Source organism: Sorex fumeus, unplaced genomic scaffold (assembly GCF_029834395.1).
Source record: "Sorex fumeus unplaced genomic scaffold, SorFum_2.1 ptg000033l, whole genome shotgun sequence".
NCBI lineage: Eukaryota > Metazoa > Chordata > Mammalia > Eulipotyphla > Soricidae > Sorex > Sorex fumeus.
The window spans coordinates 18,953,977-18,973,420 of NW_026606090.1; the positions used below are offsets into that span (position 1 = coordinate 18,953,977).

Below are 19,444 nucleotides of genomic sequence, written 5' to 3' on the forward strand. Positions count from 1 at the left end.
TTTTTGTGTGTGATTTACTTCTAATTTCAGCACATTACGGTCTGAGAAGATTGTTGATACAATCTCTATCTTCTTAATTTTATGGAGGTATGTTTTGTGGCTCAGCATGTAGTCTATCTTGGAAAATGTTTCATGTCCGTTTGAGAAAAATGTGTATTCAGCTTTTTGAGGATGAATTGTCCTGTATATATCTACTAAGTCCCTTTCTTCCACTGTTTCCCTAAGATGAAGTATGTCCTTATTTATCTTCAGTCTGGTTGATCTATCAAGAGGTGATAAAGCGGTGTTGAAGTCTCCCACTAGTATTGTGTTGCTATTGATGGCTTTCTCCAAATCTATGAGTAGTTGTTTTAAGTACTTTGCTGGTCCCTCATTAGGTACATATACATTTAGTATTGTAAGTTCTTCCTGTTGTACAGAACCTTTGATCAGTAAGAAATGGCCTTTGCTATCTCTTGTGATCTTCTTCATTCTGAAATTGATGTGGTCTGATATTAGGATGGCTACCCCAGCTTTTTTATGGGAGCTGTTTGTCTGTAGGATTGTTTTCCAGCCTTTGACTCTGAGTCTGTGTTTTCTTTGACTATTGAGATGTGTTTCTTCCAGGCAGCAGAATGTTGGGTTCAATTTTCTAATCCATCCTGCCACTCTGTGTCTTTTAATTGGTGTGTTGAGCCCATTGACATTGAGAGAGATTATTGTTATGGGGTTTTGTCCCATTATTCTGTTGAAATTAGGTGTATTTGAGGGGCCTGTCTTGCCTTAAAGTAGCCCATTTAGTTGTTCTTGTAACCATGGTTTTGAGTCTATGAAGTTCTTGAGCTGTTGTTTGTGAAACTGTGTTGTTCCTTCTGTTATGAATCAGAGTCTCGCTGGGTAAAGTATTTTTGGTGAGGCATTTAAGGTAAAGGTAAAGGCCCTCCCGTTGTTCGTCGATTTTCTTGAGTGGGCCCAGTAACGTCTCCATTGGAGACTTTGTTGTTACTGTGTTTGGCGTATCGGATACGACACGGGGAGCTTGCCAGGCTCTGCCATGCGGGCAAGATACTCTTGGTAGCTTTCCGGGCTCTCCGAGAGGGGCGGAGGAATCGAACTCGGGTCGGCCATGTTGGCTGCGTGCAAGGCAAATGCCCTACCACTGTGCTATTTCATTGATTTTTTTTAACTATATCCCACCACTGTTTTTGGGTCATGAGACCACCCTCATTTTAAAGGCAGCTGCAGACTTTGGAGATTCCCTGACTACCTGAACCTGTGATCTGCTGGCGAATGTTTCCCCCTACCTCCTTAGTCTCCCATTACCTCCTCAGTATCTCACTAGAAGGAATCAGAGAACTCAGGAAGGTGCTGAAGTCCAATTTTAATATTGAATATAGAAATTAAAACCAGCAGATTCCCACAGGTGGAGGTCTGTAAAGATCCCAGACTCTGTGAGCTTCTTTCTCTCTTCTTTCTTTGTGGAGTTGTCTATGTACCATCTCCATTCTGGCACAATGACTAGGATGTTCAACTGAGTTTCAATGCCCAGAATTTTCAGGGGACTTTGTTACTTACCAATGAAGAGCTAAACTCAGCTATCATCTTTCTTGACCTTCCCAGAGGTTACTTATTCTGAGAAAATTTAGTTCAGAGTCCTAATCATCTAATTATATGTAGCTACTCTTTTCTAGGCTCACTTGGTTAAAAAATCCAAAATATGACCAAAGCCCATCCTGAAATCATCTAAGAACTCACCATAAGACACATTATCATAAAATAGCAAAACTCAATATGAATTATAAACATACTTATATCCGTTGGGAGATTCCAAATATTTAATATCCCTACTCCTGTCTGAAAAAAAATCAAATAATCTCTCTATAATAATTACATCAGAAACTTTACCTTCTAATTATTAAGAGCAAAGATCAGACACTTTTATAACATTTCAGTGGTTTGGGGGCATACTCATATATATTACATAATTTAATTCTTATGACACTAGTATGCAGAAGATATTATTATAATTGACAGGTAAATAAGCTCAGACTAATTGTTTTTCTTCTTTTGCTTCACCCCAATTTTTTATACATGAGTACCGAACCAGTAACAACGAAACTTTAGTTTAAGCCAAGTTTTATGACATTAAATTACAAGTCCTGAGATTCTATCAGAGTAGTTGAAGGAGATATTTATAGAAATAGAGATGCTCGGAATACTTAATTGTTTTGCTGTCCGAAAATGTAGGATAGAAATGGATTTGCCCATATGCCCCAGAACTATAATTAGACAGATAATGAGGAAAGTGAGGATTTGGGAATTAGACTTCTTCCCAACAGAACACTTAATTCCTTCTCTTATTTTCCTCATTATATTTTAGGGGAATTTATTTATCAATACTATGTTAGATATTAGGTAAAGCATTTAAAATACAGAAATAGAGGCAGTCTCAGGCTACATTGACGATGGGACAGACAATAAATAAGAGATTGTAATATGATGTTTGGAGGAGTGGCAATAGAAGGAATAGATGGGCAGTTACCTTTGAGTGGGGAGGTTGAGAAGAAATTTAAGAGATCGTCTTTTGTTTGATAGAAGTGGTGGTGGGGGGCACACTTGAAAGTGCACAGCTCTTATTTCTGGCTTTGTGTTCAGGAATTGATCTTGGTGGAGCTCAGGGGACCCCATGTGGTGCCCGGGATATAACTGGGAGACTGTCATGTGCAAGGCCACCATTTCAAACCCTGCACCATCTCTCTGGGCCTTGGAGATTTTCTCGAGTAGAATGTAGGCTCTAAGGCTTAGAAACAAAAAAGTAATTAACTAGGCCCCCAGAACTATAATGAATAGAAGAATGCTGGGCTCACTCGTTTTGTAGGCTCCTTGCTCTATTTGACTTTAGTTCATTTGAGGTTAGAACTTCATATAAGAAGAGTTAATAGGGGACTGAGGGGTGAGAGTGTAAGCCTGAGGCTTTAGAATTTTGTTGGGGGCTGCATCAAGTTTCTCTTCTGTAAACGGAAAATGATGAGCTTCCCTATATGTTCCCTGGGGTTCCTTCTGCTTTAAACCTTGCATTATTTTGTGATGTTATGATAAATGATTTCCAAAGCAAATGAATATGGTAAACAAGAATACAAAGAGAAAATTTACCTTCTTAAGGGAATAAGTTGTTCACAAGTGTTTATCAGGGAATTCATTTGCATACACACAATGCAAATTCTACATAAGCAAATAAAGTTTGTTTTCTTAGGTGTTTTGGTAAGTTAATTATGAACTGTTCTCATCAACTTTGCTAGTCTATGCATATTTGAAAGTAATAGATCCCATTCATCTTAAATATGTTGAATACTCGCAATTTCTTGAATATATTAACAATATCTGAATTTTCTTCAAGTTAAACTGAATTTTCTTAAATTAGGGTATACTCCCAGTAAAGTTCAGGTGGTACAGGGCCACTCCTGGCACAATGTGCGGTCATGTGGTACCATAAATCAAACTCAGGACCTCACCCAGGATCCATGGAGAACTCTACTCTACCACTTGAGCTGTCTTCCCATCTCTTAACTAACTTTTTGATTCAATTGATTATAAATACATATAATTGTTTTTTTCTAGAAGTGTTTGAATGTATTTTTTGTTATCTAGAAATCAAAGAAATCAGGTGAACCTCATTCCACTTGCAGTCATCTTGGATTAGTTTAGGGGTACCAAAAATATTTTACAGTTTACAATTCAAAGCCTGCCTGCTATTTTAACTCCCATTGATTTGTGGCCTTTCCATATCTTTCTTCCCCTCTAACTTTGTGTAATTTTCCTTAACTCCATTCCCCCTTCCCCATTAAATCATATTATATCAATCAGTTTCACTAACAATGAAAACTTTAAAAGTATTTCTTTAGACAGTTTCAGAAGACTTGGCCCTCATCCGGAGACAATACCATACACAGAACATTGTCATCTGTCCTCTCTCACTTCATATTGGTCTCTCTCCACATTTAGTTTTTCTTCCCCCTTTCTTCCTTAAAACATCTTACTTTCCTACCACACATCCTTCATAGAAACAGAATGCATCACTTCCTTGTCTTTGGCACAGTTCTGTGGCATAATTCCTGTAGCATGGACACCTTTCTTGAGTTTTTTCCCTCCACTCTCGAGTACTTGCTCACAATATTTTTCCAGTATGGTTTCTTGAGTCAGGGTTAGTTCAGGAAAAAACCATCTTTAAAAATATGTTTACAAAGAATAGAGAACAGCAAAGGAGTCAAAATGCTGAGTTAAGAGCAGAAGAAGAGCCTCTCCACACCACACAAGTGCCTGAGAAGGGCATGGCATGTTTGGAAATGTCAACTGATCTCTGTAATTGGAGTTTCAGGTGACGCAGAAAATCATGGAATTGGAAAGGAAAGCAGAGACTGGAGTCAAGTGACCTTTGTCTATTACAAATTTAGTGCTCACTTCAGCAGAAAATACAGCTAAATTTGGAATGAAAGTGATAAATAACATCCTTTGCAAGGATGAAACACAAATTACTAAGCATTACAATCTAAAAAAAGTTTTACCTAATAAGGTAAAGGTAAAGGTAAAGGCCCTCCCGTTGATCGTCGATTTGCTCGAGCGGGCCCAGTAACGTCTCCATTGGAGACTTTGTTGTTACTGTGTCTGGCATATATGCACTAGAAATTTCTATGCTGTCAATAATGATGCAGACACTTGTTCTGAAAATGCATAAGAGAAGAGCAATGCAAGTGCTAAAGAGAGGACAGAGAGAAAGGTGTATGTCTGCCTTGTATGTGACAGCGCTGGGTTTGATCTCCAGCACTGCATGTGATTCCCTGAGCACTGATTCCAAAGTTGGGAGTGATTCCAGAGTTGGGAGCCAAAAGTGAACCCTAAGAACTATTAGACGTGCCCTACCACCAAAAAAAAATGAAAGAAAATAAAAAAAAGAGTAAACCAGTAAAATGTCTGGGAAATGGGCTAAAGCATGGGAAATAAATGCTAAGTAGCATTTATAAGTTAAATAGGAAGTATATATACATATATATACACATATATATAGTTAGTTGTGAAATAAGTAAAAAAATAATTCTGGGAAAGTATGGAATCCTTGTTTTGGAATCGTTATCTTCTAGGGAATGTTAGCACAAATGCAAGGAAGAAAGAAAAGAAAGTAGAAAACATTAACTTTTGGAAATGTAATTAAATTTGATTTCTTCTTGTTCTTACTGACTTGAGCAAAGGTGACCTGGATGCATTCACGCATGGCCTCAGACTAAGCAATTTCAGGGTCATGACTGTTTAGCAACATGTTTGCAGAAAAAAAATGTGTGTGAGCCATGATTCTCATGTAAAACATTTTGGGTGTATAATTTCATATAAGATTTGCTCCACAATATCATTTTTTTTCTGACACTGTCAGCTTCCAACCTGGTTGTCAGAAACTAGGTTTGATCATGGCTGAGGCTGTTCTGTTTTGCTTTTTAATTGTTTTACCACATCTTTTTAATTCTTTGTGAGATCAAAGAACCAATGGTTGCCTTTTTCATCAGACACTCCCATCAGACAGACTGCTTCCTCCAGGCTTTCCCTTAACTTCCATAGTATCTCCAGAAGACTGCATGGATTTCCAGCCATTTTTACTGGTGGCAGGAGATTAATTTCAGTACCTACGACTCTTTCTCAGGTCTTAAGAAGTTCTTACCAGTGCACTTAAGACTTGCATTATATTCAGTTCAGAGCATTTCCCTCTTAGGACAGAGTAACAAAAGGGCTGGCCAATTGAAAGAACCTTTTTGTTCTGTTTTCATATAACCCTTCTTGTAGATCATCGTCATCTCTCCTGGGTCTTTGGAATGCAACCTGTGCTACATACCATCACATCCCTCTTGGGCAGCCCCTGGCAGGGACTGGGCTCATGGAAAGTAGGTGGAGCACAGCAAATCCCTGATGTGGAACATTCTCTCTGGGAAGACAGATGTAGTCATTCCAAAGAGTTATCAGATTGTCTATAACTGCATTCAAAACCAACCCAAACTCCCTCATAACCTTCAATTTCTTTCTTTTTTTAATAAAGAGAAATGAGGCCATATTGCCATCAATTTTATAAATGATTAGTGTCAAAAATAAAGGAGCTCTTTGAGCATGATTGATATTTATACAATGCAGTTGATTTTGTCTCTTCAAATTGAATCAGGTTTCAGGCTGGGAACAAAGATTGTCCCACCATAAATGAAGGGTACATAATAATTCTTTTTCTTATGCTTTTACTCAATTTTCTATTTAAGGAAATTTCTGAAAATACATGAATTATTCAGCTTATCTCTCAGATAAAAAAGAATTTTCTTTTGGATTCGATGGCTGCATATTTATTAATAGCAGTAAAATTTTCCATGTTCTTTTGTATCAAATGGAATGCTGACTAAAATATGAGAGTCTTTCCAGCAATAATAACAGCAACAGATGAATAATTATAAAAGCTATATGGAATTGAAAGGCATTTTAATTTGTCATTACGTATATGGGTTCAGAAAAGATCTGAGTAATTATCCTAACTATAAAATAGTGTGATATTTTTACTCATGATGAGAATACATTCTTAATATACCCACTATTACTATAAGAAAAAAAATCATCTAGTTTGCTTCAACTATGTAATCATGACTGGTGACTGTTTAGTGCTGATGTTCGGTCTTCTTATTACTTGATGATGCTGTATTTCAAATGCATTTTAATCTGAAAGCTGTTCTTGCAGTTATAAAAATGCAATAATATTTTTTTCAATGAGAAGTTTCAAACCATTATGTCACATTAATTTGGGAGATGACAACAGCCCCTGATTGTGGTGGAAAGAAAAAGAATAAGATTCTACGATAGGATTTTTAGTGTTATTAAAAAGTGGCTGGAGAGATATACAGTGATTGAAGTGCTAACCTTCCATATAGCTGATCCTGGTTTAGTCCCCTTTATGTGCTGTCAGGAATGATCTCTGAACAGAGCCCAGAGTGTGTCAGGTATAGCTCAGCCCTTCTTCCCTCCTCCTCAAAAACAGTTATGAAAACTTGACTTTGGCCTCCAAAGTCAACCCCAAACTATTTTTATAAAAATATACATGCAGTCTCCATTTTCATTTTGTCTGTATTATGCCAGTAATAATGTCTTTATTTTTTATTAGGCCATTTTGTACTTTTTCTTAGAAAATAAGCTTTTAAGATATGTTGTGTATTTATTTATTTATTTGAAACAAGCTGAGTTTTTCTTTGTATCTTGAGAATTATCATTTACCAGACTTCTGATAAAATATTTTTATCTTAGTGAGAAAGGTTAAAAATAATGGGCAAGGACTATTACCGTGACCAGCACTGTGGCAACCCTTACTTTCTCTAAAGTATAACTTTAGGTTAGCAGTCACCTCTTTCTACTATCAAAAGATATTTTCAATGCATGAGTAAAATTTCTTGATATTACTATCAAAAGATAAATTTTGCCTTCTTTTGCTGATCTTTCACAAGTTTCAACTGTTCAACCTCAGCATTCAAGCCATCAATTAAAAATGTTATCCTCAGTCTACTCACTTTTCACAGGGGAAGAGATGAAAGCAACATTAAGGTGGTTATGAAAATTAAATTATAATTAGACATAAATGTGAAATTCTTGAGAAATAGCAGGCCTCCATTAATGGTAGTATCTTCCTGCTATAAAGAAAAATAAAAATTCAAAACCCTTTAGTGAAGGTTATCTATTTAATTTAAATTGGTACCTGTGGAGAGTAAACCAGAGACATATTTTTTCTTTTTATTCTGGGTTCAGAGTGATAGTACAGTGGATAGGATGTTTTCCTTGCATGCAGCTGGCCCACCTGGATTTCATCCCTGGCACTTCATATGGTCCCCTAACCCAACTGATCATAGAGCCAGGAGGAAATTCTGAGTATCATCAGGTGTGACCCAATAATAAAAACACTCACAACAAAAATATTAATATTTTATTTTTATCGTAATAACTTTGGAATGAATTTTGTGTCTGGGTTAGCAATATAGAAGTTTATATTTTGGGGGCTGGAGCAATAATACAGTGGGAAATCAACTAAGATCAACAGTGAATGAGGGCATTTGCATTGCATGCTTTGGACCTGGATTCAATCCCTGGCATCCCATATGGTCCCCCCAGCACCGCCAGGAGTAATTCCTGAGTGCAGAGCCAGTAGTGACCCCTGAGCATCGCTGGGTGTTACCCAAAAAGAAAAAAAAGAAGTTTATATTTTCTTTGAAATGTCTGAAGATGACATTAGTAATTGAGCCTAGTAATTAAACTATAATTGGCATTGATAATTGACCTGTTGTTGAAACAGGTTATTTAGAACTTAAAATATTCATCATATAAACTCAGTTCCATATTAATTGGACAGTTATTGTGATGGAATGTTGAGGAAGAGGGTTTAGAGAAGGAGGGAGAGGGATGAGAGTGAGGGAAGGAGAGAGAAAAAGAGAGAGAGGGATATGTAATTATAAAAGAAGGTAAGACTGTGTTCCCTTGTGTCTTATAGCCTGAAGAATAAGTAGTGAAGCATCAATCAAGATGTAAGAAAAATTTCAGGATTTCTCTGCCATGGAGATTTGCTTATCATCCGAGGAGGCTTCTTTCTTGAACAATGAACATTTCTTATGAGGATTCACAAATTAACATATGACTAATTTTAGTTTTGGAGAGCAACTGAAGTTTCTTTTTTTAATTTTGTGGTAAGTTAAGACTTTGAATGAATTTTTTTTATTCTTCATGACAATATATTTAGCACACATCTTAAATTATAATCCTATAGCGAACAGTAGGAATATCATTGAAACAGTGGAAAATCTTCATTTATAATTTATTTAAGACTTCTTCAAGAATAACTATTCTATAAAATCTTTGATGATTGTGATGTAAAACATCTCCATTGGATTTTTTTTCCGCATTGAATGTGAATTATGGTAGCAATATACAGAGCAGAACAAATCACTATTCATGGAAAATGGACATAAATGCCAACCTTTCTCATTGCACTTCTAAATGTGAGCCAGGTCTGCCATCCGAAGAATGAGAATGAGTAGGGTAAATAAAGACTCCACATCTGTATTTTTTTTCTGATCATTCAAAGAGCAATTTCTCAAGGTTAAGCCAAGTTCTCATTGCAAGCTGCCAAAATAATAGCTTAGGAAAAGAATTAAGTTTGCCTGCATGGTGATCTTCCTAGGCAAAAATGTTTTAATAGCTGTTGACCTTGACGAAATGTTTTCCCAACGGTATCAAAAAGGAAAAAAAAAACTATAAACTTCAGAATGCGATGGAAATTAATTTCAATGAATTTGGCCTAAATAGTGAGCTGGTATGTGGAATACTGAGGGTTTGGAATGCAGTGGAATGTTTTAAACAAATGCCATCCTCGGATACGGTGAGATTGCCTGTTTCCTTGCTTTCACACTGAAGTCCTCTGGCTGCGGCAACAACACTCAGTCACTTTAGAGATGACACCAGTGACCAGCAGCTGCCCAGAAGAACCGCACTGACCAGGAAAGCCTCTAAGTATAACTTTCAAAGTTCCTTGTCTCAGTTTCGTCCTTTTTCATCATGTCTGAATTTGGTGTTTTGCGGGCAGACTACAAAGCAAGATTATTTACCTTCTATTTATGATGCTTCTAAGTACCCATCTGGTGTCTGGCTGGGATCCCCTTTGGATATTGTGACTATGGTAATTGATTTCCTAGTGGCAGAGTTTTCTGGACCTCCATTGTTTTTCCACACAGAGCTGAGGCGGTTACAACTCAGTGAGCAATAAATGAAACAACTTTGAAGTGCACAGTGTTCCTAAGGTGTTTGAGGTTTGGCACCGTTCCCTTGGGCAGGGCCCACTCAGGATGAACCAGGGCTCACAGTCCTCCTACCTTCTGAGGAAAGCCAGCACACATGCACTGTCCTCTAGGAGGAAGGCGGCTCCGATGGAAAGCACTCTATCTTCTGTTCTGGAAAGCACACCCTAGACCGTCAAACCTCTAATGATGACTTTTCTTCTAATGTGTACATTAAACGTTTGTCAATTCTGCTGTAAAATAAGTGCTAAGTAAAAGAAAAAGGAACAAAGTTCTTGTTTTTACTGTGTTTAGTGACTATATATTTTAAAAATAAGTTAAAATGGATGAACCTCTGAAGCTAGATCTCTTTTGCTTTACTAGGAGATTAGACTAAATTCCTTATAGCTTCCAGATATAGCAGTCAGATTCCAGAATTCCTCATTTAAATACAATTGCTGCTTTGCTACCTGACAAGCTAAAATGAAAACACTGCAGGAGGTTTATGCCATGTATATAAAGTAAACTATCATTCTCAAGACATATTCAGCTTTAAGTAAAAAATGATATATTGATGTTACTTTGACCAAGGGAACTCTGGAATGGAAACATCCCTACTCAGGAATCTGTGCTATTGGTGATTTTGCCCTTACATTGAGACACCTTGAGGTGCCATGCTGTTACTAATAGGCTTTCATGCAGAAAATGTTCCAGCAGAGCTTTAGCGTCCCTCACCAAGCCCTAGCCTACCCCTTACTTTGTTAAGCAGAGTTCTATAGAGCAGCCTAAGTTTCTGTTGCCTTTGGCCACTTGTTTATTCCCTACTTTCTTCTATGTCCCATATATGAGAGATGTCATTTCTTTAAAGGTAAAGGTAAAGGCCCTCCCGTTGATCGTCGATTTGCTCGAGCGGGCCCAGTAACGTCTCCACTGGAGACTTTGTTGTTACTGTGTCTGGCATATCGAATACTCTCGGTAGCTTGCCGGGCTCTCCGAGAGGGGCGGAGGAATCGAACTCGGGTCGGCCATGTTGGCCGCTTGTAAGGCGAACGCCCTACCCGCTGTGCTATCGCTCCAGCTTATCTGACTAAATTTCATTTAGCATTGTCCTCTAATGGCACATTGTATGATTTCACCTTTTTATTCTGGTCAAGCAGTAGTCTGAAACATACATATGCCACCACTTCTTTATCAGTCATCTTGGACACTCAGGATGCTGTCAGGTCTTGGTTACTGTAAACAGTGTTGTAACAAACATAGGAGCACAGCTGTCTTTTGGAAATAGTGTTTCTCTGCGGATGGGGTAGGTATCAGGAAGTGTAATTGCTGAGTCGCATAGAAACTCAATTCTAGTTATTTTCAGATGTGTCATTCCCCCCCCCCCCGCCCCCCAAGAATCTGAACCAGGAGACATTCCCATCAACAGTGAATGAGGATCCCATTTTTTTCTCCACATCCATGGCAGCATTGCTGATTTTGTTCTTTTTGATGTGTGCTGGTCTCGCTGGTGTGAGGTGATTACTCATCATTTTGATTTGGATTTCCCTGATGAAGTGATGGGGAGCATTATCTTAAATATATCTATTGGCCAACTGTTCATCTTCTTTAAGAAAATGTCTGTTTATCTCTTCTCCCCATTTTCTGACCAGGTGCTTCTTTTGTTGGTATCATTATTAAGTTTTACCAATATGTTGTTTATTTGGGAAAGTGGAGAATGCTTGTATTTATTTAATTGGGACTCATTTAGCCTTCTAATATTTGTAAACAGATGGGAGTGAGATGCAAAGTAAACGTTTTCTTCAAAACAGCCAAATAGTTCTTATCAGTAGGGAAGAAAGCCATGCATACCTGCTGGCACAGAAAAGTGGTTCTTGAAGGCCCTTGAGATTAGAGAGACTCCATCGAAAACAAAACCAGTTTAGGTATTTTCTATAAATCTTTATTCAATTGAACTAGAGAGAACCCAATCCATTTGAAAAGATGGCATTATCCTCTTTATCAGTATTTAAGGTACTTTTACCAGAATACCTGTAACAATATCAACTAAAATAACTTAGCAGCACCAATGAAGTTTTGCTCTGTTGGGGGAAAAGGATGACTCAAAATTTACATAATATAGAAGCGTAATGGTCTCATTAAGGTGGCTTCTCATGGCGTTTATCAGTGTACTTGCTAAATGCTTGAAATCACATACATTTTATAAAGATAAAGCACTCCTAAGATTCACCTAACACAATCTTTGCAGAGACTTTTTGAAAAATTATTTAAGAATAAAGGTAGCTTCAGGCAAAGCACCTGTGCAAGTGGCCACAAATGCCTTTGTCATGAAACCCACATTAGTGAGCTTTAATTATATAGTCTCTGCATCCCAGTACACTAATAAATATGATCACAGTGCAATCTGTTAGGTAAAAAGAACCATAGTTATTTCTTTTGCTGATAAAAGTACTAATAAAACCCTCATCTGCATTTGTTTAACTACAAAGACCAAAGCCATAGCATATAAGCATAAACTGGAACAACATAAAAACCTTGGAACAATTTTTTAACCTTTCTATTGACATGAGTTTATTATACCGATTAGACCAAGAAAACAAAAAAATATAAGCTAAATGCAAAACACTCATCAGTATTCCTCTCAGTGAAATCTGAACTTTGGAGGGTGGGGTAGGGTGACTGGCACACTACTCCCAAAGTTGGTATTTGAGTGAGGTATTTCTGACAGTTCAGTAGAAAGCACAATGGTTTGGAACTCCAGTAAAAAAAACAACAACAACTTTCTAAATGGTCAGGTAATAAAATAACTATTTTCTCTATATTCCAATCAAGAAAAATATTTTTTGTCCATTTGGCCAATTGCTTTGTACATGTTATTGGATTGTTGTCTGATCAATATATGGTAGAACAGATATTTTTTCAGTTTCTTACTAATTTCTTCATGCTGAAGTCATGCTAAACTACCTCATTGGTTTGTGGTGTGGATTAGCTTATAATAAATATGAGATGCTTAAAATATAAATTTCTGTATAATTCTACTAAAGTTTGTTTTCTAACTTAAGATAATATGGATATTTCATTATAATATCAATGATGACAAATTTAACTTTAACTATTTTCATATGTGGATGAGAAATAAAATCCAATGAGTTCCAGTGTGGATTGAGAACAGCAAACTCGAGACTGGTAAATATGGGACCAGCAGAAACAAAAAGTATCTGGAAACAAAACAGAAAGGCAGAAAGGTTTTCTCAAGATTTTAAAGAAGCTGTGGCTGAAGCGCGATAGCACAGGGGGTAGGGCTTATGCCTTCCACGCTGCCGCCCACAGCGGTTCAATTCCCAGCATCCCATATGGTGCCCCGAGCATCGCCAGGAGTAATTCCTGAGCCCAAACCCTGGAGTAATCCCTGTATATGGCTGGGTAGGACCTAAAAAGAAAACAAAAAAAAAAAGATTTTAAAGAAGCTGTCGTCAGCAGGAGATGTCGGCATTGGATTAAAACTTGCCAGTGATTTATATTTAAGATTAATCAGTATGAATTTCTGTCTATAGTATATAACCCTTATTTACACGTTGAGTAAAAGATGAAGAAAAAGTCACAGCTTGTTCTGAGTCCCTATAGATCAGCCTCTTCATCCACTGCCAGCCTACAGGTGCAGGAAAGTTGAAGACTTTCGGCAAAACTGCAGTTCATGGCTTGGTATTCAGCGCAGGTTTAATAAGGTAGAACACTGTTATATATATTGTGCAGATGGAAATCTGCCTTGATTTGTGCCTTCCTAGAAAAATGTAAAATGTTGTTTATTAAATGGTATAGCCTAAAGAGAAATAGATGGAATGATGTCTAACCATTTCTTAGTTATCCAAAGGATTTATGGCAACTAATTAAAAAATAATTTTACTGTTGGATCCATTTTTCTGCCATTTTTCTTTAAAATGAATTACTCCTTGGTCATTATTCTGAGAAGCAGTTTTATTTGCTAATTTAGAATTCCCTCATTTAATTATTAATTCACTCTGACCTTTAAAAACCACATTCTATAATCTTCAAGTTATATAAAGGGTGTAAAATCTAAGTTTACCTGCCCCTCAACTATTATTAAGAGGTTACACCATTTCTGAAAAATATACGGACCCATTGTAATGTGCTACATTGTTTGCTTCATTTATTTGTTTGTCCACACCCTGCAGTGCTCAGGGGTTTGGGACGAGGAAGTGTGCTCTGGGTTGTTCCAGACATTGCTTGGCAAATATGTTACCAGAGATCATAACTGTGATTCCTGTGTGCAGAACATTTGCTTCAGTCTGCTGAGTTTTCTCTCTGGTTATAAAGGGTTTTCCTGTTTAATTATGTATTTATTTGTTTTTACTGTGCGGGGTTCATACCAGGTGTTGGTTAAAGGTTATTCCAGCTCTGTGCTCTGTTGCTCACGGTAATGCTCATGAAACCATGAAGACATGAAACATAAAACACAGGTCTCCAGCCTACAAAGCATGAGTTCTACTCCCATGTGCTATATCACTGGTTGCATGCTAACTTTTGACATCAACTGTGATTGTTTTAAATTTGGACACAAGTGTCTTCATTCCATAGGTAGTTGGAAAGGATCAGAAAAGCTGATTTAATTTAGAAAGTTGAAGTTCACTTTGAAGTTCATTATAGTGTAGTTAATTTTGACTGGTTAAAAAAGAGTCTCCTTTTATTTATTTTTTAAGTATAATTGGTGTATACAAAAATAAATTCCTCTCTTTGCTCATCCGAGAACTCTCAGCATCTTTTCTGTTTTAAACATTTTTATTCAAAGGATTGAGAGTTTTTGTATAGAACCACCAGCAGCGAACAAGAAAAGTTTTCCTTGTGTCCAATTCAGTGACCAAACATTCTTAATTTGATATACAATTTTATTGTATATTTTTGTCTTGAAATTTTCTTCATTGATGAATGGGGTGTCAATCTGTATTTATAATGACATTAGTAATAATGATTCTATTACAGTCATGTCGGGTTAACTGTACTTTTTCATCTTCCTAATACTTTGGTGTAAGTGGAGTACAAGAAGCTCAAAACAGAAAAATGGATTAAGCTCCCTAATGTTAGATCCAACTGCACTGTAAGTTCCGCTAACATGGTAGTATAAATATTTTTTATTTTTTCAAAAATATAATCGCTTGGGGCTGAAGTCATAGCACAGCAGGTAGGGCATTTGCCTGCCATGAGGTCAACCCAGGTTCAATTTCCAGCATCCCATATGTTCTCCTGAGTACTGCCAGGAGCAATTCCTGAGTGCAAAGCTAGGAGTAACCCCTGAGCATTTCTGGGTGTGACCCAAAAAAGCAATATACATATGATTTATATATATAATTGTTTTGGTTCATCTTGGTAATGATGGGGAAAAGCGCAATCATAGAATTAGGAAGGCAATCTGATCCACTTTATTTATTTATTCATTTATTTATTTTTAAATTTTATTTTATAGAATCACTGTGAGATACAGTTACAAGCTTTTATGTTTGAGTTATAATCATACAATGTTCAAGCACCCATGCCTCCACCAGTGCACATTCCCCACCACTGATCTCCCCAGTATACCCCACCCTCCCCCTGCCTCCCTGGCAAACAATTTCCCCCATACTCTCTCTCTCCTTTTAAGCATTATGGTTTGCAACACAGATACCGAGAGGACATCACTTTTGGTCCTTTATCTACTTTAATCACACATCTCCCATCCCAAATGATACTTTCAACCATCATTTTCTTAGTGTAGATCGACTTCATTCTCAATAGAATTACCAGATTTTAGAAATCACAATCTGTGGAGAAGACAATCCTTAACTTTATTTGTCCACAGTTCTTAGATTTAGGGAAATTAATAAATGGATTTAGATCTTCCTCCTTTATCTTCTGAATTAATTCCATCTTCCATTGTCATGTTCATCTTGTTATGATCATGTTGATTGGCTTGATAAAGGATAATTCATGAATTAGGAATGGCTTTTCCATACTCTTTCATAAGCATTTTTCTTAAAATAACTGATTAGTTGTGCTTCTAAAAATAAGTAACAGGAAAATAAATATATAGAGAGCTTTGTCATTTTGGAAACACGGAGCTATAGCACAGTAGGTAGAGTGTTTGCCTTGCACATGGCCGACCCTGCTGACCCAGGTTCCATTCCTCCACCCTTCTCAGAGAGCCTGGCAAGCTACTGAGAGTATCTCGCCCGCAAGGCAAAGACTGGCATGCTACCCCTGATGTATTTGATATGCCAAGCACAGTAATAAGTGTCACAATGGAGATGTTACTGGGCCCCCTTGAGCAAATCCATGAACAAGGGGAGGACAGTGACAGTGACAGATTATTGTGGGCTTTGAGATCAAACGTGTCTTTACTCAGTACTTACTCCTGGCTCTGTGCTCAGAGATCAATCCTGATGGCAATGGGGGGGACCATATGCAGTGCCAGTGATAAAACTGGTGTCACCAGAATACTAGGCAAGTGCCTCTACTCTGTACTGTTTCTACACACCTGGACACATATCTCTAAGAGTAAATACATTTTAATAACAAATTAATTTTGATTAGATTTATTTTTAAAGCCTCTGTCATTATGATCTCCTAACCTACTTGATTTTAATCCAATAACAAGTGCATCTCCTACAGCTTTACATAAATTACCATCTTGGTGTTTTTTTAGGTTGTAACTGTAATGAAAGTTAATCATGTGCTCTTTAAACACTCCCTAAAATATGTGATAAAACAAAAGTTAAACCGGGAGACTTCCAGCAATGTTTACTTATTTGATAGTGCTGAGGAATCAATAAACAAAATACTTGAATTTCTTTTTTCAGATACTCCCATTTCAGAAACTGCCCATTATCCAAAATGAATTTTGACCTTCAATCTTGGTGGACTTGGATGTAGGATACTCACCCACTTTTGTAGGGTCTTGCATATCTTAGTTACTACTAACAGTTTTCTGTGTAGTTGTTGAGTGTGAATCAAGGTACAATTCCTTATTATTACTTGTTTCTGGGATTTAAAAATAATTTTTTCACAATTTTTTATCACAATTCTTCTGGGAATAGAAACAGGCATTACTTTTGAGAAATTATTAAAACTACAAGTTGGTTATTTTTTTCATAAACTATAATTATATATGCACTTATAATATGTGCTGAAGGAGTTATACATTACACACCTGTACAGTAATTAAGTGATTATTAAATACAAAGTCCTGGAAAAAGAGTTTACTATAGGAAAAATGATGCAGAATTGAAGAAAAAAAATGTGGAATACTATTTTACTACTTTTTTAAATTAATGTCAACAAGGAAGATCATTTTCTGAGCTTTGTTTTCTTAATGTTTTAATGAGATTAATATATTTTATTACAGTTATAAAAATTAAACAACTAATTCTGCATTTATTATTTTTCTGTCTTGTGTCATACACAAGCTGGAGCAATAGCATAGAGTATGGATGTGCATGATACTGGAATTCTAAATTTTTAAATAAGGGAGTATAGTTGGAGTTAGATGCATCTCTGCAGCTTGTTGTTCTCTTTCAAAATTTATTTATGAGTATCTGTATCATGGCAATTAATGAGTTTAAAATTTGTTGCCAGAGGCAGTTTGTGGGCATGACTGGCAGGATCCCAGAGGCACAGGGAGATGGGGAGAGGTAGCACTCCTGACTCCATGCAAACTTGGAGATTTTGGTCACAAAACCCGCATATCTGAGTTTCTCTGCGGATTCATTCTCATGGGTGGGCAACTCATCCCAAGCCTGTGGAGATCTGCTATTGGCAGTTGGTGATTGGATTCTGGAAGCTTTTGGCTTCTAGGGCTCCAATGGGGCAGTGATGAGCTCAGCCGCACCCTCCCCCCCCTACCACCGAGGTACCACAAGTGAATTCAGCCTGGCGTAGGGTGTGAAGGCATCTCTTCATCTTGTTGCTTTCTTTAAGATTTATTTGTTAGTCTCAATTTTCTCAACTTTCTTTTATCACTCTGAGGGTTATTATTTTTTATAAATATATGATGAAATAGAAGTGAACATGGAAGAAAGTTACTGCTAGTATAACTCTCAGGAGAAACATCTTCCTAAATGAGCAGAGCCCAAAGTGTTCCAGAAGTTGTCAGATAAAAATTCTTGAGATGTACTTGTTGTGTCTCAGGTCTGCTGTATCCTCCAACTCCACCCCAGGCTCAAGTTTATCTGCCAGATTTCTGCCCATCAAGCATCAATGCCTGAACTCATTTTTCCTGCTGTGTTTACCCAGTACAGGTCACTACACTTGCATATAGTGAGAGGGGCTTCTAATCTGCTCTGCTCTAATATAAAATTAAAAGGCATGCGGTTACTCAATATATTTCCTCAATCATAGCAGAGTTCAACATATGTGTTGATATAGTATTGAGCATAGAATAGATTATGTATACATACAAAAATACAATGTTTTTCTATGTTTTTCCCTTTGAAAATGAATTTTGGTATAAATAGCACAGCTGTGAGTTATCCCTCTTTATTCCTTTGTCTTATAATAGGAATCATTTTACTGCTGAGTTTATTACTGTCCACCTGTTTGAATGGTAGTAAATACCATACAGATATTGCTAAGAAATAAGCTTTTGTATTTGAGACTAGCCAACTACATAAATCAATGTACTACCATTATTCCTCCACTGCAGAATGTTACCTAAATACAAATGGACAAGAAAATCTCAAACCAAGACTCTAAATAATTTTTTCACTTGGCACTGAGTTTTCTTCATTGTTAGCTTGTTGGAATTCTCTCTGCCCAGAAATTTGTTTTCTGATTAAGTATTGCCATATCATTGATGCCAGAGAAATAGGCCTATTCTTGTTGCTTGGAGAATAAAAGTAAATTCTACTAGAGGTAGAGTCTATTTACTTCTTTTCAGTCCATTTGGGGATACAGGAGTCTTAAAAGACCTATCTGACCCAGTCCCCAAAGCAGCGAGAGCCCTATATGGCAGAGTGAGATATTCAAAGACAGTGTCACCTTTTACCTATATCATTGTGTACCCAAACTATTCCAATTATATTTTTAATTAGTATCAGGTTGTCGTCTCCCTGTACAGCCCTCAAGATGCTGAAAACTCTGCCCAGAACTGGTTCCTCGGTCACCATCCTGATAGCCAAAATCTCCATGAAAGTTGTATTGATTTCACTATACTCCTCAATACTAAAGGTGATCTACTGACTCCTTCTTGAAGGAGTAAGTCATGCTATCCTCATTTTCTCTCTGATCCAGTCATTCTTAGCACACATCTCTCTTTCTGTTTGTCTTCTCGTGATCTGTATATGGGACCTTGGTAGTGACAGAAAAGGATGGATGTGATGAAAACTAAGTTTCTTTGGCCTGTACACATAATTACTTGCGTTGGGGGCCATATTTGATGATACATTCCCCTTTGTAAATGTTTTGTGGTCACATATGGAAGTGTTGGGGAGACCCGGTGATCACAGGAATTATCAGACTCTCACATGCAAAGCAAGCATTCAGCCTGGAACTTTCCTAATTTTTAAAGATATAGATTCACTAGTTCAGTTATTTAAAGGCGTTAAAAATCATACTCAATACTACTCTTTTCTTTATAAGAAAAGACAAAATCATGCAAT

The 19,444-nt window shown here is 37.0% G+C and overlaps 1 protein-coding gene across 1 annotated transcript in view; it reads left to right on the forward strand.

Moving 5' to 3' along the window:
* ZMAT4 (zinc finger matrin-type 4) overlaps nt 1–9,846 on the forward strand; it is a 478,152-nt gene extending 468,306 nt beyond the window's left edge. Inside the window, exon 7 of the mRNA XM_056116778.1 lies at nt 8,525–9,846. Coding sequence (XP_055972753.1) covers nt 8,525–8,540 — 16 coding nt within the window. The 3' untranslated portion in view covers nt 8,541–9,846. The remainder of the gene's footprint in view (nt 1–8,524) is intronic.
* The last annotated feature ends 9,598 nt before the right edge of the window (nt 9,847–19,444 follow it).